The 26,227-nt window shown below is 48.7% G+C and overlaps 1 protein-coding gene across 1 annotated transcript in view; it reads right to left on the bottom strand.

The window, feature by feature from the left end:
• The window catches only part of ARMC9 (armadillo repeat containing 9), a 272,464-nt gene that overhangs the window by 242,751 nt on the left and 3,486 nt on the right, over positions 1-26,227 (bottom strand). Inside the window, exon 3 of the mRNA XM_082251375.1 lies at positions 1,050-1,220. Coding sequence (XP_082107501.1) covers positions 1,050-1,220 — 171 coding nt within the window. The remainder of the gene's footprint in view (positions 1-1,049; positions 1,221-26,227) is intronic.

Raw genomic sequence — 26,227 nt, forward strand, 5'->3', positions numbered from 1 at the left:
TGAAGGATCAGCCTGTCCACGCTCAGACCATACGCCGCACACTGCATCAAATTGGTCTGCATGGCTGTCATCCCAGAAGGAGGATCTAAAGGATCTAAAGATGATGCACAAGAAAGCCCGCAGTTTGCTGAAGACAAGCAGAATAAGGACATGGATTACTGGAACCATGTTCTGTGGTCTGATGAGACCAAGATAAACTTATTTGGTTCAGATGATGTCAAGCGTGTGTGGTGTCCACCAGTACTAAGACAAGTGTGTCTTAACTACAGTCAAGCACGCTGGTGGGAGTGTCATGATCTGGGGCTGCAAGAGTGCTTCCGGCACTGGGGAGCTACAGTTCATTGAGGGAACCATGAATGTCAACATGTACTGTGACATATTGAAGCACAGCATGATCCCCTCCTTTCAGAGACTGGGCCGCAGGGCAGTATTCCAACATGATAAACGACCCCAAACACACCTCCAAGACGACCGCTGCCTTGCTAAAGAAGCTGAGGGTAAAGGTAATGGACTGGCCAAGCATGTCTCCAGACCTATACCCTATTGAGCATCTGTGGGGGATCCTCAAATGAAAGGTGGAGGAGTGCGAGGTCTCCAACATCCACCAGCTCCGTGGTTTTGTCATGGAGGAGTGGAAGAGGACTCCAGTGGCAACCTTTGAAGCTCTGTTGAACTCCATGCCCAAGAGGGTTAAGGCAGTGCTGGAAAATAATGGTGGCCACACAAAATATTGACACTTTGGGCCCAACTTGGACATTTTCACTTAGGGGTGTACTTGCTTTTGTTGCCAGCGGTTTAGACATTAATGGCTGTGTATGGAGTTATTTTGGGGGGACAGCAAATTTACACTGTTATACAAGCTGCACACTCACTACTTTACATTGTACGTAGCAAAGTTTAATTTCTTCAGTGTTGTCATATGAAAAGATATCAAAATATCCTCCACACAGGGGCTCACTGCAGAACACAGCGAACAGTCCTTCATGAGACCAGCTCCTCTTTGAATGTTATCATCATCACTATTATTATTGCTATTATAAGATACATACAATTCGTCCACTATTGTTCTTTAGAGGGAAAATGGCAAAGTGGATGTGCAAATAGAATTCTAGCTTCTGAGCCAAGGGGTCATTGCTGCGAGTTTCTGTAGGAACATGTTCTTCCCACTTCTCAAAAAATGTTTTCCTGTCTCCATCTTCAAAAGCACTGAGGAGATCTTTCTGCAAGATATGAAAATAAATAAAGGTAATATTACACCCCAAACATCACATATTGGATCAACACCTTGCTCATTTATGCACACATATAGCATACACGGTTTTAAGGAGACTGAAAAAAAAAACAAAGAGATGCTTTCTTTCTGAGATATACAGTATACTCCGTGACCAGAAAAAATAGAAACACCCATGCATTGGACCAACTTTGGTTCTAATTATAGCTGCCACCCATCCAGGCAGTGGCTCCACACAAGTCCTGTAGTGTTCTTATGTTTAAGCCAACCAAAATGACATCAGCCCCAATTTCAACTGCTCACGACTGATGGGGGTAGGCTCTCTGGAATAGATGTCCATTTCAATTACATTAAACCACACTAAGAACTTACCATTATTGCACTGCAACAGGAACTGGAATGTCAGACTTGCCAATAGTTTTCAAGTTCGCAACAGTCCAATGTTGATGTTCCTTGACCCACTACAAATACTTTTGAATGTTTACCATGACAGCAGAGGACCCCTACTTGGCATACACTATTTTATGCCATAAAGCCAGGCAACACATTGAACATTTGAGGGTTTGTCAAAGTATCCTAAATCCTGTTTTTGAGAACTGTTAACCTTTTTACTTTAGACTAAATGATTTGTTGTTTTGAGTCAAGGCCTTAGACTGCCATGTTCTTCCACCAAGGGCTGCATCCGACAAAGCATATGTGTTTGTGAAGCGTCTTGTAATCTGGTCCATCCTTTGGAAAATGCTAATCCTTTTCTCTTACCTCATTGACAGACGTAGTCCTCGGTGATTCAGCACCTTCGGGTTATGTCGCCTCCACAGGAGTAGGACTAGACAGGAAATAAAATGCTCTGGCCACACCCTAGGGGCAGTCCCCGAGGGTATATCCTCTCTCTCTCTGCCACAGCAAATCAGTTATGTCACAAAGCAGTGTTTAGAGAATTTAACCCAACCCAACTCCAAAACAGAGGGGCGGGTACTACGTCTGTCAATGAGCTAAGAGAAAAGGATTTTACGGTAAGATTTTACAAAAATCCATTTTTCTCTATCGCTCATTGACAGACGTAGTCCTCGGTGATTCAGCACCTTCGGGACGTCCCAAAGCAGTACCACAAATGAGGGGTGGGAGAAATGGAAATTAAATCCAATCTAGAAGGCCCAACCGGTGCCAACTAGAAGTTTTACAATGCTCATCCTCAATGATGAGACTCAACAAAAATCTTACAACAGAAAAAATCCTCGAGGTAGACCTCCGGTCTCCTCAAATTGCAGCCTGCAAAACCTTGCGGCCAAATGAGGCATCCGCCGATGCCATCACATCAATTTTATAAGATTTTGTAAAGGTATGTACCGACGACCAGGTGGCCGCCTTACATACCTGGACCACTGACGCCTGATGGCGAAAGGCCCAGGAAGTACTGAGCGCTCGAGTGGAGTGCGCCCTAACAGGGAACGGAGGACTCCGACCCTTAATAGAATAAGCCTGTACCACCGTCTGTTTAATCCATTTGGCGATAGTCGCGGCAGATGCAGGCAACCCCTTTCTGGGGCCATCCGTGATCACAAAAAGTGAATCCGTCTTACGGAACGATTCCGTAGCCTTCAGGTATACCCTGATTGCCCGAACCACATCCAAGGAATGCAACGCATGTTCCCGATGATGATTGGGCTGAGGACACAAGGAAGGTAGTACAATATCTTCATTCAGATGAAAATATGAAACCACCTTTGGTAGAAAGGATGGCTTAGGATGAAGTACTACCTTATCCCTATGAATCACTAAGTATGGGGACTGGCATGATAAAGCAGCCAGTTCTGACACCCTGCGTGCAGAAGTGATAGCCACCAAGAAGGCCACCTTCTGGGATAAAGTAAGCAAGGGAATCTCCCTGATGTTTTCAAAAGGAGGTTTCTGTAGAACCGACAAAACCAAATTAAGATCCCAGGGCGGTAAGGGCGCGCGGACTGGTGGAGCCAGGTGCCACACCCCCTGGATGAAATTCCGCACCAAGGACTTGGTAGCTAAAGGTTTCTGAAAGAAGATTGCTAATGCTGAAACTTGACCCTTGATGGTGCTCAAGGCTAGTTTCTGCTCAACCCCTTTTTGCAAAAAGGCCAATATTCGAGTCACCGAATAGGTACGTGGAGGAAATCCTAAAGATTCGCACCACGCGATATAAGTCTTCCATGTGTGATAATAGACTCTGCTGGAAGTCACTTTCCTTGCTTTAATAAGGGTAGGAATGACTGAAGCTGACAACCCTCTGTCCTTCAGTACTTGGGTCTCAATGGCCAAGCCATTAAAACCAGCGACTGTAAAGCACGATGGTAGATTGGTCCTTGAGACCGCAGATACTCCCTGAGACGAAGTTCCCACGGAACGTCCGCGACTAGCAAGTCCAAGTCGGCCAGGCCGGCTTGACGAGGCCAGCCTAGAATTTCTAGGACCACTGGTGCTGACTGGATCTGAACCAGGTGTCCCTAGAACTATCTGGCCCCGACCATCCGAGAAAGTCTGGTCGTTTTCTGTTCCCACACATTTATCAGACACCTGATTCCTATCAGGAACGGTGATCTTTCCTGGTTGAACCTCAGGGACCGAAGTCACCTGGCTAGAGGCTTCTTGGTCTGTCTGGTCAACCGGATCCGATTCCTGTGGGGAATAGAGACTAATCTTAGGAAAAGGTAAAGGAAAAGATCTGTTCATGGAACGGTGACTACCGCTCCCTGTAGTACTTAAATGTTGGAAGGGAAGAATCGCACCGGTAGCAGTAGTCGATGCTCGATCTAATGTCCTGAATACCGGTGAAAACATCCCCCCACCCTCAAACCGGGTGGGGGCGCACCTTCAGGCTGTGTAATCCTTTGCTTCGGGTTTGGCTGAGTCGGTCCTCTGTTTGTCCGACCAGCCCTTCTTGAACCCTCCTGGAGGAGTCTTGCCTTTCCCGCTTGTTCCAGCCGGGCGTGCGAACCCTTTATGGGCGGTAAAGAAAGGTCCTGGCTTGTTGCGAGGTCCCTTAGCTTTAGCAGCCTGTGGCAAGAAAGTGCTCTTGCCCCCAGTGGCATCCTTAATGATCTCATCTAGGGTGGCCCCAAATAGGCGATTCCCCTGAAAGGGGAGATTCGTCAAGGTCTTTTTGGAACCTAGGTCAGCTGACCAGCATTTTAACCACAGCACACGTCTGAGGATTACCGCTGACATAGATGCATGCCCTAATAGGGAGGTAGCATCCAAGGCTGCGTCACAGACAAACTGTAGCCCTTGTATAATCTGTTCCATCAAATCAGATGTTCCCTGGGGGATATCTTTTCCCCTCAGGTCTTGGCGTACCAATCTCGCCCATTCCGTAAGTGTCTGGGAAACTAGACCAATAACAATTACTGGTCTAAATGCTGACCCTATCAGGGAGAAGATAGTGCGGGACTCCGCTTCCACCTTTCGATCCACCGGATCCTTAAAGGACGAAGTGTCCTCCACTGGGATAACCGTGGCTTTATTCAGCCTGGAAATAGGTGGATCCACCACTGGTGGTACCGTCCATTTCTTAATGAGGGATTCCTCAAACGGATAGCGTCTAGCAATACGCTTGGAAATAGTAAAGGTACGCTTAGAATGCTCCCATTCTTCTTTAATTTTATTACCAAAACACTTGGGTACAGGAAAAGCCTTCACCGTTTTGATGGGCTTGTTAGTACCAAAGGGAATCTCTGTTTCAGTTGCCTCTGCCGGTAAAACCTCAAGTCTTAAGGTTTCCCGCACCGCCACAACTAGTGCGTCCACCAATGCTGCTTCCCGAATTATGGCGGAAGAATGAACGTCCTCCTCACTGTCTGAGGGAGCTTTACCTGAGATAACAGCCCTTGCAGAGGGACCTGCAGCTGCAGTGACCATCTCTGAATCTGAGTCAGAGATGTCAGATGATATAGGGGTAGGCGGGGGTCGCTTTCTTGACCCCCCTCCCTGACAGGCCGTCTCCACCCGAGCCACCAAAGACTCCAAAACTGATGTAAATGCGTCTATACTCTGTGCACCGGCGGGTCCCGTGGTCCCCTCGAGGGAAACAGGTGGGGGTGCTTGTGTGGCAGGGTCCATGATAATTCCAGTTACTACCCGGAAAATTCAATCCAAAAATAAAACTTTTTTTTTTTTTTTTTTTTTAGACCCCCAGCGCCACAAAGCCCCTCAGTGTTAGCTGCTCCGGGACCCCTATCGAGCGAGAGAGATAGACCCCCAGGCTCACCACTTGATGCTCAGAGTTTTCCACTGCACTTGTCTCAGGAAGTCTCTTGGCTGGCTGCCCGGGAAGAAAGGAAGCGTCTTACGCCTTCCGGCGCCTCCCCTAGCTCCACGAGGTGTTTGGATCACCTCAAACATGGCCGCCCCCATGCTGGAGACATGAGGCTACGCCAAAATGGCGGACTCGTGCGATCTAGCAAGCAATGGTGGCGATTGTACCGAATAGCGGCGTGACTACAGAGCATCACAACACCTTCTCTACATGGGGAATTAGCCTGGTCGGCGGTACCGGACCCTGGCGGACCGCATGGCCGTCGGAAGGCCTGCTATTGCTGGAGACCTGACTTGGAAAGCAGTTTACATGTCCGTGGCTTCTGACTGGTAAGATACTTATATTATCACAGTAAGATTACTGTACTGCCACTGATTACAATCTTTTAACATATTTACAATTAGATTGTCAGCTCCCAAACCAAGCCTCCTGGCTTTTTGCACATAAAAATCACACTCAAAGTAGGGGGATCTGTGCCATGTTATAGGATAGAGGGGAACTCATCCTTACCATACAGAGAGGGGCCCGCGTTCACCACAAGACCCGTCAGGGGAAAAGGGGGAACATACTACTCACCATACCGGAACCAGGCGGGCGCCAACTCCTGACAGTACCCCTCTCCACCGGGGCGGGAGGGCTGTCGACCAATACGGACGGTGTGACTCATGGTCCTTGGCGTTTCAGCGAGACGTTTAACTCGCAGGGTCAGTCCCTCCAGTGGGACTATGTCGCGGCCGACCCAGCGTGGAGCTCCTGCACGCGCTCGTAGGCTGAACTGGGGTGACCACCGGATCTCAACATCCAGCCCGTCGCTCAGTTCAGCTTTCTTGCTTGAAGATCTCACAGGAACACTGGAGAAAAAAAAGCGGTCTAAAAATCTTTTTAAGAAAAAAAATCCTGCCAGGACCGAAGATCCCAGCAAGGTATCTAGGTCCTTACTCCTGACTAGACAGAAAAAAACTGATTTGCTGTAGCAGAGAGAGAGAGAGGATATACCCTCGGGGACTGCCCCTAGGGTGTGGCCAGAGCATTTTATTTCCTGTCTAGTCCTACTCCTGTGGAGGCGACATAACCCGAAGGTGCTGAATCACCGAGGACTACGTCTGTCAATGAGCGATAGAGAAACTTTGATTTAGAAACTCCCAAGGGGGGGGGCGTGGCCGGATGTGAGCGAGGGTAGACGTGCCGGACCGGAGCTCTCTGTTAATCCTGCAACTTACCTCCGTTTTCGGTGTGCGGTGGGGCTGCTCTCCTATACCATCTTGTGGGGGAAGCTCTCAGGTCTCCAGCGATGCCATCCTCGACCCCAAAACCCGCCCGGCAGCCGCCACAGGACCAGCGCCAGACCCGCTCCGTCAAGAGCCAGGGCTCGGGCTCCGCCTCCGCCATCTTGGCGCCCACGTCTTCCCGGAAGAGCGGTGGTACGGGTGCAGGCATGGAGTCTCAGAAGCCTACGGACCCCGCGCTCTCCGGCACTTCTCAGGGACAGGCTCAGGAGGTGGTCGCGGACCAGCGGGCGATCACGGCCCCCATCCTAGAAGCCATAGATGCTTGCAAAGCGGCATTGATGGTGCGCATTGATCACCTGGCATCGGAGTGCACGCTCATCCGCCATGACCTGGATAAATTCAGGGGGAGACTCACTGCTGCAGAGGATTGCATCTCGGAGGTGGAGGACAGCTCACACTCCCATGGCGCTCAGCTGGCTGAACTCCAGAACATTGTGAAATCCTTGCAACACCGAGCTGACGATGCGGAGGATAGACAGCGCCGGAATAATGTAAGGGTGGTGGGGCTTCCTGAGGGGCTGGAGGGGAAAAAGCCTGCTACATTTGCGGAACAGTTCTTCAAACAACTGCTCTCTCTGGAGAATTTACCCCCCACGTATGTGGTAGAAAGGGCTCATAGAGTGCCAACTGGGGCCAGACCCCCTGGAGCCCCCCCCCGGTCCGTTCCTGGTGAAGTTCCTCAATTATAGGGACAGAGACATGCTCCTCTCGGAGGCGCGGAAACACCCTGAACTTCGCTTTGAGAATGCGCGTGTCATGCTATTTCCCGATTTCTCGGCGGAGACACAACGCCGCAGGCGTTCCTTTACGGATGTCAGGAAGCGCCTAAGGGCCAAGGAACTTATCTATAGCATGCAATATCCTAGCAGGCTCAGAGTACAGTACAAGGGCTCGGTGAAATTCTTTGACACTCCTCAAGAGGCTTCGGACTGGCTGGATGGCGTGTGATGAGTCCTGACTGCCAGTGCTCTCGGCTGGCTCCCCTTTGGATGTGGTCCGTTTTTTCTTTTTCCCCTTTTTTTTTTTGTTTTTTGTTTTCCTGTTGTACGCTGCCCCTGCTGACTTTCTCCTCCTGTTGTATCATTCCTTCTGGATATCTACGGCTTGCTGATGGTTTAGGAATGTCTACTTTTGGGGTTCCCTATCCTGCTATCTGGAGACTGGTTATTGGAGGAGGGGTGTGTCGTGGCGCCCTCCTTGCACACCGGGTGATCCGGTCTCAGAGACTCCATCGGAACTGTTAGAACATCTTCTTTACCGGACTGTTGCTCACATTGGAAAACTGACGTGCGTCACTGTTTTTTTTGGGCAGTTTGGGATTGAAGCCGCATACCAGACTACGTTTTTCACGTTTTGGGAAAGCTCGTTTTTGTTCAACTTTCCCTTTTTCTTTGTTTGTTGGGGGGGTTGTTCTGGTATAATGGCATGGGGAGTTCTGCACCAGCACCTGTTTTTGTTTGCTCATGTATATTTTGAGGGGGTAATTTATGGGTCCCTTTTTTTTTTTTCGTCCTGCCCATAGCCCTTACCTGGGCTCTGTGTAATTTTTTTCTAGATTCCCATGGCTGACAATATAAAACTTCTCTCATGGAATGTGAGGGGCCTGAACAATAAGTTCAAACGTGCCAGTGTCTTTCAGTATTTAAAGCTCATTAAGCCACATGTCATCCTCCTGCAGGAGACCCACCTTGATGGGAACTTGATTTTGGCTCTCCGTAGGCCGTGGATACAAAGGGCATTTCATGCCACGTACACCACCTATGCTAGAGGGGTTTCCATCCTCATTAGTAAATCTATCCCATGTTCGATCCAGCGGGTGATCTCCGATCCAGGGGGCAGATACGTGGCTGTGCTTTTGGATATGTACTCTGTTACCATGCTGTTGGTCGCTGTTTATGTGCCTCCACCTTTTCAGATACAACTGCTATATGATTTAACTGATAAGTTGGCTGAATATATGCATTTACCTGTACTGTTCATGGGTGATTTTAATGCCATCCTGGATGCTACCTTGGATACTTCCAACCCCAATAGACCGCCCTCGGTGGATCTGCTCACCTGGGCTTCCACGGTGGGCTTGACTGAACTTTGGAGATGGAAGCATCCGCTCTTGAGGGAATACTCTCACCTGTCCACCGCTCATCGTTCCTCTGCTCGCATAGATCTGGCGTTTGGTACTGCCAGAATGCAATCCCTTTTGACTGCCTCGGAATACAGGGCCGGGGGAGTGTCTGATCACAACCCGCTACTCTTGACAGTGAACCTCCAATTGGGGGCTGGAGTGCGGGGTTGGCGCCTGGCTGCGGGCTGGCTCCAACAGGATCAGGTCGCTTCCCGCCTTGAAAAGTCGATCCAGTCATATTGGCCAGAAAATGTGGACTCAGCTGATCAGAGAGTGGTGTGGGAGGCATTTAAGTCAGTGGCGAGGGGAGAGTGTATATCGGCCATTAAATCCGCTAGGAAAGATCACAATGAGGAGGTGAGGATGTTACAAGAGGAGGAGCGGAGATGTGCGGAGGAGAACGCGGCCTTGCCGTCTGATTCCAGCTATGCTGCATTGCTGGAGGCGAGACGCCTTCTCTCTCTTCACGTCTCGGATCTTGCTCATACAGAAGCTAACAATCTACGGGCTTCTATATTCGCACAGGGCGATAAGAATGGCAAGTTCCTGGCACTGCTGGTGGCTGACCAGCAGCCGCCAGTTAATATCCCGCTTATCAGGGCCGCTGGGGGTGTGCTCAGGTCGGATCCTCGTGACATTTTGGAGACATTTACTGACTATTTTGAGGCCCTGTACGCCCCGCTACCGGATAGTGACTCTGTGCACGCAGATGCCCTCCTGGAGGGAGTTGACTTGCCATCCTTGTCGGCGGAGGATAGCGCCCTCATGGATGCTCCGGTAACAGCTTTAGAGGTGGCAAGAGCCATTGCGGCCTTCCCACCACATAAGGCCCCGGGTCCTGACGGTTTCCCTGCTGACTTTTACAAACAATATTCCGAACATTTAGCGCCTAGACTTAGCTCTCTGTTGCAGCACTGTTTGGAGGTGGAGGAACTTCCTCCCTCCATGATGGATGCCTATATGGTGCTGCTTCAGAAACCGGGTAAGGACCCCCTGGACTGCTCCTCGTATCGCCCTATCGCCCTTTTAAATATGGACCTTAAAATCCTGACGAAGGTCCTGGCCACTCGTTTGGCTGGGGTTATTCACTCATTGATAGACCCAGATCAAACGGGCTTTATGCCGGGTAAATCTGTGGACACTAACATTCGGCGATTGTTCACCCATCTTCAAATTCCTGGGGAGGCGTCGGGGCAGCGGGTGGTGGTCTCAATCGACTTTGAGAAGGCCTTTGATTCGGTCGACTGGGCCTTTATGCACAAGACGCTGGATCGTATGGGGTTCGGACCCAAATTCAAGACCTGGATCCGACTCCTTTACGCAAGCCCTAGAACAGCCATACGATTGGGCTATCTCACTTCTCCATATTTCCGGGTGGGGAGGGGGACGAGGCAGGGGTGCCCCCTTTCCCCATTCCTGTTTGCCCTTACCCTTGAACCCATCGCAGCCGCACTGCGCAGCTCCCCGGCCGTGGGGTCGATTAAAGTCGGCTCTATTAAGGAATGTCTGGCGTTATATGCCGATGACATGCTGTTGTTCCTGGAGGATCCGGGTCCCTCCTTGAGGGCGGCCCTGTCCATCCTGAACGATTTTGGCAGGTGCTCAGGGCTTCGCGTTAACTGGAGTAAGTCCTCCATTTTGCCTCTCGATGACGGTGCTCGACCTGCTGCGGCCGGGGACCTGCCCCTTCGTTGGGTGGATAGCTTCACCTACTTGGGGATCAAGATAACTAGGCGTCCCCAGGATTATTTCTCGTTGAATTTGGCTCCTCTATTGCCTAAACTCCAACAAAATATCCAAGCTTGGAAGCGTCTACAACTTTCCTTATTAGGTCGTATTAGTGTCCTTAAGATGAAATTTCTGCCTGTAGTCTTATATTTCCTCCGCAATTCCCCGCTATGGGTACCACTGACCTTTTTCCGGAAGTTGGACGGCCTCGTCTGTTCATTCCTCTGGTCACCCGGGGTTCCCAGGATTGGCCTTCGGGCCCTCCAGGAACCGTGGGGTAATGGAGGCCTGGCACTGCCCGATTGGCGCAAGTATTATTTGGCAGGACAGATGGTGTTTGCGCGGCGCTGGCTGCGGGCGGACGGGGAGGATTCGGCAACAATCTTAGAGGCGGCCCACCTGGGCTCCTTCGAAACCCTTAGGTTGGCGCTGTTTAGGGGTCTGGGCTCAGATCTCCCTTTAACGCTCTCCATGAGGGCGACTGTTAGGGCTTGGGCCCAGTCATTGAAGTTGACATGCCCCAGTTATGTTGGATCCTCCCCGTCCGAGCCGTTGTGGATGAACCCTACCTTTCCTCATTTTCGTCACTTACCTGATTTGATGTTGTGGGCGACGCGGGGCGTAAAAACCTTGGGTGATATAACAGCGGCGGGGGCTCTCTTGCCGTTTGACCGTTTGCGGGAGAAATTCGACCTGCCTAGTGGCTTTATCTTCAGATACCTCCAATTGCGGCATGCCTTTCAGGCCCAATTTGCCTCATCCTCTGTAGAGCTGTCTCCTTCGGACTTAGAATGCGTGTTGACCTGTGATACCACACTCAAAACTCTCTCCACTGTGTACAAGGATATGTTCCGACTTACACCCCCTGGCATAGTTAGATGTAGGGAAAAATGGACGGCTGAGGTGCCGGACCTACAGGGGGAGGACTGGGATGATGTATGGACGGAGCCGTTCAAATATTTAGTGGCTGCTAGGGACAAACTAATTCAGTTTAAATTCCTCCACAGGATTTACTATACTCCGGCCCGTCTGGCCAGAATCTTCCCGACTTCGTCTGCGGAGTGTTGGCGTTGTTCCGCTTCCCCCGCAGATGCAACTCACATTTTTTGGGGCTGTGGCCCAATTCAGCAGTTTTGGACTGCGGTGACGTCCTGTCTCGCCGAGGTGCTGCTGACTCCGATTCCGCGAACCCAGCGAGTCTGTTTGCTGGGTTTGGTGGAGGAGGTGGTCCCCTCGGTGGCCCACAGGACTTTGCTGAGTGTTCTTCTATTCTATGCCAAAAAGGCTATTTTACTACATTGGAAGAAGGTTTCCCCGCCATCCTTACTGTTCTGGAAAGGCCTAGTGAATGCAATGCTGCCCCTATACAAAGCCACCTATGTCTCACGAGGTTGCCCGAAAAAATTTGACAAGGTTTGGAGGGCGTGGGTGGACTCCTCAGACACTGTGGGCTGAACTGCATATTGTGTAACTGTTATGACGCTGGTGTATTGAACGCTCTATAGAAGTGTACTTATGCTATCTTGTATTCTAGCTTTGTAGTCCTGCAAGAACAGCCAGATATTGGGTCTCTTTAATGTTGAATTGACATGTTTTGATCCCGGGTAGGGGGGAGATATGGTGTGTGGTTTATGAGAAGGGACCGAAGGTTGTTTACTCCGGAGGCCGGTGGTAGGTCGTGCTGTCCTTGGACGGTGGCCTGCGCTGACCCCCTGACCTCGACGCTCCTGGTCTTCTCAGGGTGCTGGTGGTCGTTTTTGGGTGGGTGGGGGGGGGGGGGGAGGTTGTTGTTGGGTTATTGTATGCCTTTTTTTGGCTGCTGTGTGTGTCTGTTTGTGTTACTCTGTTCTTTCTTTAAAAATCAATAAAAAGAATTTTTCAAAAAAAAAAGAAACTCCCAAGGGTTTATTTACTAAAGTTGGCGAGCGTAAAATCAGGCTCACTTCAAAGAAACCAATCAGCTCTCAGGTTTTATTGCCAAAGCATAATTAAACAAGCTGAGGTTAGAAGCTAATTGGTTTCTATGCAGAAGTGAGCCTGATTTTGCACTCTCAAGCTTTAGTAAATAAACCATACCTGAGCAGAAAAGTGATTCACTTTTCTCCATCATTTTTGATCTACATACTTTATTTCAAGTCACTAAACAAACAAAGTATTAAACCTACCGGGCCTGGACTGCAGCCAGTCAACCAACACTTCCACAAGGAGCAATGGTAGCCCCCTATATTTCTCTTATATTTGAATCCCACACTTCTAAAGTCTTGATGACTACAGGACAATACAGGAACAGGGGCACTAACGCAATGAGAATGACATGTCAAAATGCATAATAAAATGAAAAATTGGGAAAACATAACATTTAATGTGGTCATTAATACTCAACATGCCCATTGTGTAAAAGTACAGGAAAATGAGATGAGGTCAAGTACACTTCCAAAACGTATAAAAGGGTTAAGTGATTCTTCATTAGTCACAGTAAAATTAGATGCAATGTGCTGTTATCATATCCTGTAACTGCACCCACACACGCACCAGTACCAATCCACTCACCTTCACCACAGGAAGGATGACCTTATCCTAATTTTACCCTCTCTGGCCAAAATGGAGAAGAATTAAGCAATATATTCTGACAGACAAGACATTTCCTAGCATTCACCGCCCTGTCTGTGGAAGCTCCCACCAAAAGGCGACGATCAGCTCAGACAGGGTGTTGCATGTTAGCAGAATAGCATCCCCCAGTGTTAACATTCCACGCATTTCAAGTATATCTGCTCCAGAATAATTATTCACAACAGCTTTCATTTCAAACTACAAAAAATATCCAGGGATATTCTCAGGGGAAACTTAACGTTTTAAAGGCTCAGTAAACATATACATATTTGACATTCCCCTAATGTACAGTCTTACTGATGATCTACAAACTACAGAATATGTGGCAAAAACATTTATTTAAAAAACAAACAGTTATACAAAGACAAATAATCTTCCCTTAAATGAAGGCATCTCATTAAATGAGATAAATGCTGTGTAGAATTATAAATAAATTTTCACTTAGGTACCCCGTTCACACTTGAGCATTTTGTAGCTTGTAGCGCAAAGCTCAAAAACCCTCAATAAGTAAAAACAGTTTTCAATAGCCCTTTGCTCATATCTGAGCAAAAACAGGAATTGGCGCAAGTTCAGATATGCAGTATAATCTCGAACGGTCTATAATCAATCAATTAATGTTGGACAATAATGGATAAATAGACATAGATCCAGGAGCATCAGAAAGTGTCCGATGGTGGACAGGTGTTCCTGAGAAAGGGGGGGGGGGGGGCAATCCTGGTCTGGTACCTGTACACTTATGGCTGCTGGTGATGACGAGAGAAGCGCTCTGTTGAGGAAGCAAGAGAGGAGAAAACCACAAGCACCTACTAAGTGTAGCAGTTAAAACTACTTTAATAAATGTGGATTAAAATTACTCACAAGAGTGTGTAAAAACAGACATGTAATGGCAGGAGGTGGTCCTTCACTTCCGCAAACAAGTGGGGGTCCCTGGGGATGAAGTCCGGCATCAGGTTTTAGCAGCAGAGTTCACTCTGATTTAAACAGAGGGCTTCCCGGGTCCGCTGGGGGCTGTGACTCATCCGTCGAGGGCCCGTGACATCACTTCCTGGTTGCGGCATGGGGGACTTACTGCAACAAGTTGTGTAGCATGCGCTACTTCTTCAGGCCGCCGAAGTCCCCCATGCCATAAGTCCCCCACGCCACAACCAGGAAGTGATGTCACGGGCCCTAGACGGACGAGTCACAGCCCCCAGCGGACCCGGGAAGCCCTCGGTTCAAACCAGGGTGAACTCTGCTGCTAAAACCTGATGCCAGACATCGTCCCCAGGGACGCCTCCTTGTTTGCTAAAGTGAAGGACCACCTCCTGCCATTACATGCCTGTTTTTACCCACTCTTGTGAGTAATTTTAATCTACATTAATTAGTTTTAACTGCTACACTTATAGTAGGCGCTTGTGGTTTTCTCCTCTCTTGTTCATATCTGAGCATCCTGTCGCTTGTAGCAAAACGCCTGTCGCTCAAAAAAAAAAAAAAAAAAAAAAAAAAAAACGACATGACGGCTACCTTTCAGGCAGAATTGAGGGTTTTTGTCCCAATGCACTTCAATGGAAACACCTGAAAAACACATGAGCTTTTTTCAAGCCTTTTTTTTTTTTTACAAGTGTTTAGTTGCACTTTTTCTGCTCTGTCCCATGATGTACGTCACTTTGCGGGACCACTAGTAGGGGCACGCGTGAGCTGCCGGAAGCGCGCGCATGTTTTGATTGGCCACAGGGGGAGCCAATTAGCGGGTCTGGCGGCTGGGATGTCCGCCGGGCACCTGCGATCGCTCCCCGTGGAGACAGTATGGCGGTCTGCCGTTGTAAACACAGCAGACCGCTGTTCTGTCGGGAGGAACACAGGATCCCCATGTTCGTTACTATTTGTTCATTCAGCAAGCCCATCCTCCACACAGTTAGAAAGCACCCACAAGGGACCCATTTAACCCTTTGATTGCGTGGTAACCCCTTCCCTGCCAGTGTCATTAGTCCAGTAACAGTGCATATTTTTATCCCCGATTACTATAGTAATGTCACTAGTCCCCCCCCCCCCCAAAAGTGTCAAAAATGGCAGTTAGGTATTCTATCTGTCCGCCGCAATGTCGCAGTCTCGCTAAAAGTCGCTTATTGCTGCCATTACTAGTAAAAAATTAAAGAAAAAAGACAAATCTTTCCCCTAGTTTGTAGACGCGATAACTTTTGTGCAAACCAATAAATAAATAAATATAACGGAATTTTTGTAAAATCTTACCTGTAAAATTCCTTTCTCTGAGTCCTCCGACAGTCGCCGCCTCTTCATATTCGTCACATATGGGGTATTAGACTTTGCTCCGAAGGAGTAGCTAGGCAACAGAATATGTTAACAATAAAGCTTTAACATATCCCACCCTCAAGGGGTGGTCCCCTCAGTCAATACCCTCCTACTTCCTGCAACCATATCTCAGTTTTAGTGGAATAGCAGTAGAGTATACATTCAAACCCCAAAAGAGGGGCGGGGGCGGCGACTGTCGGAGGACTCAGAGAAAGGAATTTTACAGGTAAGATTTTACAAAAATTCCGTTTTCTCTTACGTCCTCCGACAGTCGCCGCCTCTTCATATTCGTCACATATGGGGACGTCCCAAAGCAGTGCAAACATGAGGGGTGGGAAACGCATCCGCGCCGAAAGGCAACGCAGTCTCCACATCAAAGAAAGGAACCTTACCAAAGGAAGGAAACCAGCTGGGCAACAGCAAAAATAAGTGCTCAACAGGAGCAACAACCCAGGAAAAGACAAAAAAACCCAGGGGATACAAAAACTATCCCAACAGCCAGGAGTCCCCACAAGGGACCCTAGGGAACAGCCGCACTAAGAACCTTGCGGCCAAAGGAAGCATCCGCCGATGCCTGAACATCTACTTTGTAGAATTTTGTGAAAGTGTGCACGGTCGACCAAGTCGCCGCCTTACACACCTGGGCTACAGAAGCCCCATGACGGCAGGCCCAAGACGTACTCAGAGATCTAGTAGAGTGCGCCTTCACAGGCACAGGGGGAACCTTCCCCTGCAAGGCATAGGCCTGTTCAATGGTCTGCCTGATCCATTTGGCGATGGTAGAGGCCGAAGCCGCCATGCCCTTCCGAGGACCCTCTGGTAGAACAAACAAGGAGTCCATCTTACGAAAAGACTCAGTCGATTTAAGGTAAACCCTTATCGCCCGAACAACATCCAGAGAGTGCAATCTCATCTCCTTTGGATGTTTAGGCTTCGTGCACAACGAAGGTAAAACAATATCCTCGTTAAGATGGAATTCCGAAACTCGTTTCGGCAGAAAAGAAGGATTAGGTCGCAAGACCACCTTATCCAAATGAACAACCAGGTACGGAGACTTGCAGGACAAAGCCGCCAGTTCCGACACTCTGCGAGCCGAAGTGATCGCCACCAAAAAGGCGACCTTTTTGGACAACATAGACAACGAGATCTCCCTGATCTGTTCAAAAGGAGCACGTTGTAACACAGATAGAACGAGATTCAAGTCCCAAGGGGGCAAAGGATCCCTCCTAGGAGGAACCAGATGCCGCACACCCTGAATAAAGGTGCCAACCAAGGAGTTGGAAGCCACGGGACGTTGAAACAGAACGGCCAGCGCAGACACCTGACCCTTTATCGTAGCCAGCGCCAAACGCTGATCGACACCCGTCTGAAGGAAAGACAGCACACGGGAAACCGAGTACGTGCGGGGTGAAAACCCCCTGGACTCACACCAGGCAAAATATGCCTTCCAAGTACGGTAATAAACCTTCCCCGAGGAAGACTTCCTCGCGTTGATCAAAGTATGAACGACCTCTGGAGAGAGACCCTTCTCCTTCAGGACCTCGGTCTCAACAGCCAGGCCGTCAAAGCCAGCGACTGTAAAGCAGGATGGCAAATCGGTCCTTGAGACAGTAGATCGTCTCGAAGAGGCAGACGCCAAGGGGCGTCGACCGCCAGATTCACGAGGTCTGCGTACCAGGACCGGCGAGGCCAGTCCGGTGCCACAAGAATCACCGTGCTGCGTTCCGAGTGTAACCTGCGAAGGAACCTGGACAGCAACTGAATCGGTGGAAACGCGTACATCAGCCTGTACTGATGCCACGGGGCCACTAACGCGTCCGACGCGTCTGCCCGAGGGTCGCGCGTCCTTGCCACGAACCTCTTCACCTTGTAGTTGAGGCGAGACGCGAACAGGTCCACATCTGGAAGACCCCACTTCGCGCACAACAACTGGAAGACAGCCGGGTGGAGAGACCATTCCCCCTGATCCAGGGTCTGGCGACTCAGATAGTCCGCCTGCCAGTTCTCCACCCCCGGAATGTGAACCGCCGTTATCGCCGGGACACGAGTCTCGGCCCAAGATAGAATGTCGGCCACTTCTCGAGCCGCTCGGGCACTCCTGGTGCCCCCTTGGTGGTTGATGTAGGCCACCGCCGTGGCATTGTCCGTCTGCACCCGAACCGGGCAGCCCTGCAGCCGGTCCGTCCAGCGATGAAGACAGAGCCTTATCGCACGCAATTCCAGAATGTTGATCGGGAGGGAAGACTCCCCCTCCGACCAGGTCCCCTGGGCGGACAGAACGCCCAGAACACCACCCCAGCCCGACAGGCTGGCATCCGTGGTGATTACCGTCCACGAGATCAGACGAAACGACTTGCCCCCGGACACCAACGGGGACTGGAGCCACCACAGAAGGTTTTCCCTGGTGCGATGACTCAACGAGATCTGAAGATCCAGAGATTGAGGTCGCCCGTCCCACCTGGACAGGATCTCCGCTTGGAGACCCCGCGTGTGAAACTGCGCGAAAGGAATCGCCTCGAAGGCCGAGACCATCAATCCCAGACATCTCATACACGTCCGCAGAGACGAGTGTGGAACGTCCCTGAGGGACCTGACTTCCTCCTGAAGAGTCCTGAGTTTGTCTTCCGGCAGGAAGACCTTCGCCTGCACCGAGTCCAGTATCATTCCCAGATAGGGGAGAGGAACCGACGGACTCAGTGTCGACTTTGGAACATTTATCGTCCAACCAAACTCCTGCAGAGTTTGCATTGTGACAGACAGGTCCTCCTCCAGACCCTGTCTGGTCGCAGACCGAACCAGAATGTCGTCCAGATACCCCAGGACAGAAATGCCCTGGGCCCTCAATAATGCCAGAACCGGTGCAAGCACCTTGGTGAAGACCCGCGGAGCCGAGGCGAGACCAAAGGGCAGCGCCACGAACTGGTAGTGATCCTCCGCAATGGCAAATCGAAGGTATCTCTGATGACCCTCGAATATGGGGATGTGAAGGTACGCATCCTTCAAATCGATGGAGGCCATGAATTCCCCCGGAACGAGGGCAGCCACCACCGAGCGCAGGGATTCCATGCGGAACTTGCGAACCCGCACAGAGCGGTTCAGAGCCTTCAAGTCCAGAATCGGACGAACCTTGCCCTCCTTCCTGGGCACGGTGAACAGATTGGAATAAAACCCCCGAAATCTGTCCCGATGAGGCACCGGAACCACCACTCCCTGAGCCCTCAGGTCCCGCACCGCCAGGTGCAGATCCCGCAGGCGCTCTGGAGACAGTTGAAGATTTGAGGGAAAAAATCTGCTCTCCGGCCGAGAGAGAAACTCGATCTTGTAACCAGATCGAACGATTTCCAGAACCCATCTGTCCCGCACACGGGCCAACCAGGGCTGAAGAAAACCGAGCAAGCGTCCCCCCACCCCAAAACTGGGTGAGGGCGCCCCTTCAGGCCGAACTGTTATGGGCTGCAGGTCCGGATTGGCCGGACTTCTGTTTCCCAGACCAGGGCTTCTTCTGAGAGCCTTGGCCTTTGAACGGTTTGCCCTTGTAGTGCGGCCGAAAGGCACGAAAGGACCCCTGAGGGGGCCGAAAATTAGCATGCTTCTTCCCAGAAGCCCCCTTAGCCTTGGGGAAATGGGGCAAGAGAGTGCTCTTACCCCCGGTGATCCCCTTAATCAACACATCCAGGGACTCCCCAAAAAGGTGAGACCCATCATAAGGCAGATTGGCTAAGGTCTTACGTGAAGATTGGTCCACCGACCAACATTTCAACCAAACCAGACGGCGAGACAACACCGCCACGCTGTGCACACGTGCAGCCAACGGAATCAGGTCCAGGTCCGCATCACACAGATACATGACACCCTGGTGGATCTGATCCACCATATCCAGGGTCGCCGCCGAGGCCGAATCGGCCACTAGGACGCGCCTAAGCATCTGCGTCCAACTTGCGATCGCCTGGGCCGCCATGAGAGAAGCAAACAGAGCCTTAAGCATAGAACCCGTAACAGAATAAGTATGACGGGCAAGAGACTCCAGTCTCCTATCCGTGGCATCACGGAAAACAGGGGAACCCTCTGCAGGAATCGCAGTGGCTTTGTTCAAAACCGCAATTGCATGATCCACTGGCGGAGGCACACACCACCGTTCATCAGTGGCAGGCGAGAAAGGATAACGCAGCTTGAATTTACTTGGTACCGCAAAAGGCTTGCGCAGATCGCGCCATTGATCCTTAACAGCGCGCTGAAAATCAGCATTGCAGGGAAAAACCTGCGGCGTCCTGCGTTTCCTCTGCGTCCCATAAGCCGCCAAGGCAGCGGGGGGACACACTTCGTCCTGCAAACGCAGCGTCTGCTTAATGGAAGCAATCAACTCATCCATGATTGCAAGCTCTTCAGGCGAGCCAGGGGGAGAATTATCAACCCCCTCAACTTCAGCCTCTACCTCAGACCCCACTAGATCAAGAGAGGAGCGGGACCCCGATAAGGAGGTCCCTGCCAGAACAGCCCCATCACCTTCACCCTCAGAATCAGAGGACAGAGCAACTCTGGGCCGTTTAGTAGATTGAGCAGCCACCAGCATTTGCACCTGGGCAGCAAGGCCAGCCACAATAGCGGCTAAATCCCCCCCTGGGGGGGAAACAGCGGTCCCCTGGCTTTCCACCAATACTGTAGGAAACTTGCCCTCCTGAGAATCCATTGCCCCTGTAATGCCAGACAACCAAGGGTTAACTGCCCCCTTTTAGCAAGCGCGGCAAGCGCAGCCCACCGCACCACACTCAGGCACAATGAGACCCCCACAGGGAATATACAAACTGAATACAGGCAATGGATAGCAAGAACAGAAGGATAAAACCTGAGGAGACCCCGCTGCTGCTGCTGCCTCGATCGGTGTTCCTGGAAAGAGGAAGTGATGCTGCCAGGGCGCTCTATGTAAGCCTATGGAGGCTACAAGAAAATGGCCGCCGTGCATGTAAACCATGCGGCCGGAGCGGGCGCCGGTAAAATGGCGTCGTTTGGCGCCGAAAACGCCGCTCCACAGTGCATAAAAACACACACATTACATCCCAATATAAGGATACATGTTAGATCGCCGCAGCGATCGCTGTATATGCCCAAACATGCCAAGAAAAAACATGCCCCACAGCACACAGCTTCTCACACTGCCCAGCCTGACACACACAGTGTCATACAGCTCCCCCCCCCCCCCCTTGCAGCCCACAGCATGCAGCCGAGAGATAGGGAGACAAGCAGTGTGATTAAAGGCAGGTTACACAGTCCCAGACTGAGACCCTCCCAGACAGACAGGTCCCCACATAAATACACTTACCTCACATGGCGTGGGGAACCCGCACAGGCGAACAAGCCGCTGCACATGAGGCAGGGAGAGTCGCAATTCAAGACGCACACAATGGAGGTTAAGAAACCGCACAGCGTCCGGTGAGGTAGCCACCTCACCAATCATCCCTGCACCGAACAGGGATGGGTCGTTCACTGTGCCAGGAGCGTTACCTGGCTGAACGCTCGATGGCAGACTGGGAAGCCACTGACCCACGACCTGCGACCAGGGGGATCAGCCCGAGACCCAGTCCGCATGATCCTCTTCGTCCGAAGAACTAACTAATGCTGACAAAAATAACAGCTAAGTAAAGATAGAGAGAAAACTCAAACAAAATATTAAAAAGAAGAAAGAGTCTGGGACAGAAAGTCCCAGCACAGAGAGAGCCAGCCACTCCTGACAAGCTAGACATTAAAACTGAGATATGGTTGCAGGAAGTAGGAGGGTATTGACTGAGGGGACCACCCCTTGAGGGTGGGATATGTTAAAGCTTTATTGTTAACATATTCTGTTGCCTAGCTACTCCTTCGGAGCAAAGTCTAATACCCCATATGTGACGAATATGAAGAGGTGGCGACTGTCGGAGGACGTAAGAGAAATATATATATATATATATATATATATATATATATATATATATATATATATATATATATATATATATATATATATATATATATATATATATATATATATATATATATATATACACACACACACACACACACACACACACACATACATACATACATACATACATACATACACAGTGCCTTGCGAACGGATTTGGCCCCCTTGAACTTAGCGACCTTTTGCCACATTTCAGGCTTCAAACATAAAGATATAAAACTGTAATTTTTTGTGAAGAATCAACAAGTGGGACACAATCATGAAGTGGAACGAAATTTATTGGATATTTCAAACTTTGTTAACAAATAAAAAACTGAAAAATTGGGCGTGCAAAATTATTCAGCCCCTTTACTTTCAGTGGATGTCCGCCGGTCACTCGCGATCGTGCGCCGTGAAGGGAGAAAGTCAGGCGGCTAATGTAAACAAAGCCGCCCGTCATTCTCCCCTGTGTAAAAATGGAGATCACACGGTTCTACTATGTAGGACCATTGATCTCTGTTCTTACACCAGTAGCCATGTCCAATCACAGTTAGAAACACGCCCCTAGGGACATACTTAACCCCTCCTTCCCCAATAAAGTTAACCCCTTCCCTGCCAGTGTCATTTTTAGCATATTTATAGCACTGATTACTGTAGTAATGTCACTGGTATCCCCAAAAGTGTCAAAAATGTCAGTCAAGGGTCCGATCTGTCCACCGCAATGTCGCCAAAAAAAAAAAAAAAAAATCGCAGATCGCCGCCATTACTCGTTATAAAAGAAAAAAAAAAAAAAACACAACAAAAATGACAAAAATCTTTCCCTTAGTTAGTAAACGCAATAACTTTTGCGCAAACCAATCCAAATACGCTTACTGTGATTTTTTTACCAAGCATATGTAGCAGAAAACAAATTGGCCAAAAATGTTAAGAAAATTTTGATTTTTACATTTTTTGGGGGGGAATTTTATATAAAACGTGAAAAATATTGTTATTTTTGCAAAATTTTAAAACACAAATTTAAGCAGTAGAAAACTCCAAGTGTACAAATGTGTATAAAAAAGTGTATAAAAAGTGCAGCTGCTGCAACACTAAGAAAACCTTAGAAAGAATATTAAACACAAATTTAAGCAGCGCTAGCACTCTAAAATGGTGACAAAATAATTTAGCACAGTGTTCTCTTCAAAGGAAATAAATATGTGACGTTCTAATATTGATAAGTGGATGTTAAAAAATCCTTAGAATAAATAGTGTTATAAATATAATATCCACTGTAAACCACCAGTAATAAATAACATCTAATGGTGATAAGAAATAAAGTGCTGAAAAAATTGTGAAAAAAGTCCACAAATAAATAGAACCAAGTGAAAATATATAGTCCTTAATGTGATCCAAAAGTAAGGTGCTCCAGTGCTGGTAAACAATATAGTGCTCCAAAGTGAAGGGTGCCCCTCTCGGTCCCCTACTCACCAAATCGCCAATAATTGGAAGCCTTAGTAATATTGCACATAAGCCCTTGGCATCAGGATTCTTAAGGCAGGTTCTCCATACGCCTCTTACTATATATATATATATATATATATATATATATATATATATATATATATATATATATATATATATATATATATATATATATATATATATGGGTCCGCTTGCGCATCCACTGTCTTGCAGAGCAGCTACATGGGATGTGACCACTTCCTGTCTGAAGACAGGAAGACTGAAGACAGGAAGTGGTCACATCCCATGTAGCTGCTCTGCAAGACAGTGGATGCGCAAGCGGACCCATATATATATATATATATATATATATATATATATATATATATATATATATATATATATATATATATATATATATATATATATATATATATATATATATATATAGTAAGAGGCGTATGGAGAACCTGCCTTAAGAATCCTGATGCCAAGGGCTTATGTGCAATATTACTAAGGCTTCCAATTATTGGCGATTTGGTGAGTAGGGGACCGAGAGGGGCACCCTTCACTTTGGAGCACTATATTGTTTACCAGCACTGGAGCACCTTACTTTTGGATCACATTAAGGACTATATATTTTCACTTGGTTCTATTTGTGGACTTTTTTCACAATTTTTTCAGCACTTTATTTCTTATCACCATTAGGGCTCTTTCACACGGTCCGCCTCCGCAGGCGGATCCGTGTTGCTCAGCGGGGATCGATCCGCGATCCCCGCTGAGCCGGGCGGATGACAGCTCCGTCTCCGCTTGCAGAGCGGAGAGGGAGGTGTCTCAGCACCCGCTGCCCTCTATGGGGGATCGGAGGAGAGCGGACCGCCTGTCCGCTCTCATCAGATCCGCTCCGCTCCGATTACTGAACGGATGGAAAAATAGGGTTTCCATCCGTCCAGATTTCAGCACAGGATCGGATGCGGATGGCAGCGGGTGTCAGCGGAGGTGTCTCCGCTGACACCCGCTGCCCCATAGAGCTGCATGGAGGATCCGATCAGATCCGCCTAAAAAACTGACAGGCGGATCTGATCGGACCGCCTGTGTGAAAGAGCCCTTAGATGTTATTTATTACTGGTGGTTTACAGTGGATATTATATTTATAACACTATTTATTCTAAGGATTTTTTAACATCCACTTATCAATATTAGAACGTCACATATTTATTTCCTTTGAAGAGAACACTGTGCTAAATTATTTTGTCACCATTTTAGAGTGCTAGCGCTGCTTAAATTTGTGTTTAATATTCTTTCTAAGGTTTTCTTAGTGTTGCAGCAGCTGCACTTTTTATACACTTTTTTATACACATTTGTACACTTGGAGTTTTCTACTCATTTGGTTTTTTATATTTCTAATAGAACATCCATAAGCGCGGGTTATAAATTAGCTTTTCACATTTTTGCAAAATTGTCGCTCTTTTTTTGTTTATAGCGCATGATCAAAAAAAATCGCACAGGTGATCAAATACCACCAAAAGAAAGCTCTGTTTGTGGGAAAAAAAGGACACAAAATTAGTTTAGGTACAGCGTCGCACGACCGCGCAATTGTCCGTTAAAATCACGCAGTGCCGAATCGCAAAATAGGCCCTGGTCAGGAAGGGGGTAAAATCTTCCGGGGCTTAGGTGGTTAAGGGGGCTGAATAATTTTGCACGCCCAATTTTTCAGTTTTTTATTTGTTAAAAAAGTTTGAAATATCCAATAAATTTCGTTCCACTTCATGATTGTGTCCCACGTGTTGTTGTTGATTCTTCACAAAAAATTACTGTTTTAGATCTTTATGTTTAAAGCCTGAAATGTAGCAAAAGTTCGAAAAGTTCAAGGGGGCCGAATACTTTCGCAAGGCACTGTAAATGTATGCATGCATGTCAGGTAGGGATCTTAGATGAGGGCAGCAAATTATGTGAATGTACAATATATGTGAAGTCCTGAATAAATTGTCGTCACTTCATAAATACCTGTAAGTATACCCCAGTAAGACTGTTCGCATATATTCAAAGTTAAAGTAGAACTATAAGCAAATCTTTTTTTTTTTTTCTCATTTTGGATAGAGCAGAGGGTTATAATCCCTGTCAGGTTTTTTTTTTTTTTTTTTCGCCATCTGTGTCCCATTGCGGAGATTTCCCTTCACATTCTGTCTCAAAGCTAAACAGGATGTGAGAGAAAATCTCTTCAAAATTAAGGGAATCCCTTAGGGACCCCTCCAGAAGTAGTGTCCCCATTGGAAAATTTCCTCTCTATTACTTCCTGGGGACAACACAATATTTGGGATTTTCTTATACTTTCACTTTCAATGATAATGGTAAACAGGACAAATAGAGAGGGTGCGTCTCCCTAATGGCAGCACAAACAGCAATAAAAACTGTCAGAGGTAATCCCTCTGCATTTCATCCAAAACTAAACAAAAAAAAGTTTTGTCTTTAGTTATACTAAAGAAATGATTATAGAATAGGGTTACCAGATGTCCCCAGTTTACGGGGACAGTCCCCAGATTGAGGACACAGTCCCCAGGCCAAGTCTTTCCCCGGTTTTGTCCCCGGATTCTGGGCCCGATTAATGTAGACAGGGCATCCCATGCTGGCTGAGAAACAGCCTGGTGGCTCAGATGCAGACGCCCCTGTTGGACGATCTCACTGCCGCTCCTGCTGCTGTTCAGTGGAGGAGAGGAAGAGCCACAAATGTACTGTGTGGAGGGCTAAGAAGGGGAAGTGAGCAGATTGGGGGGGGGGGGTCTGTTTGTACACAGGGGGGGGCAGTGGGGGAGCAGGGGTCAGAGCTGATGTAGCTTCATGGAGAGATGGAGAGTTTAGCTGTTGTGGGGGGAAGGGCTAAGAGGTGGCTGCAGAGATAATCTGTGAGAGAAGGGAGCAAAGGTGAGCTATGAATGTGGGGGGCGGAAGTGTCCTCTGTGCATAGCAAACCTCTTAACCCTGTACTCTATTGCCTAACACCTTCCTGTATATTATGCAGTCCTGTGCCCAGCGCTCTGTGTACTATGCAGTCCTGTGCCCAGGGCTCTGTGTATTATGCAGTCCTGTGCCCAGCGCTCTGTGTATTATGCAGTCCCGTGCCCAGCGCTCTGTGTATTATGCAGTCCCGTGCCCAGCGCTCTGTGTATTATGCAGTCCCATGCCCAGCGCTCTGTGCATTATGCAGTCCTGTACCCAGCATTTTATGTATTATGTAGTCCCATGCCCAGCGCTCTGTGTATTATGCAGTCCTGTACCCAGTGCTCTGTGTATTATGCAG

Source organism: Pelophylax lessonae, assembly GCF_965119305.1.
Source record: "Pelophylax lessonae genome assembly, chromosome: 3".
Taxonomy (NCBI): Eukaryota; Metazoa; Chordata; class Amphibia; order Anura; family Ranidae; genus Pelophylax; species Pelophylax lessonae.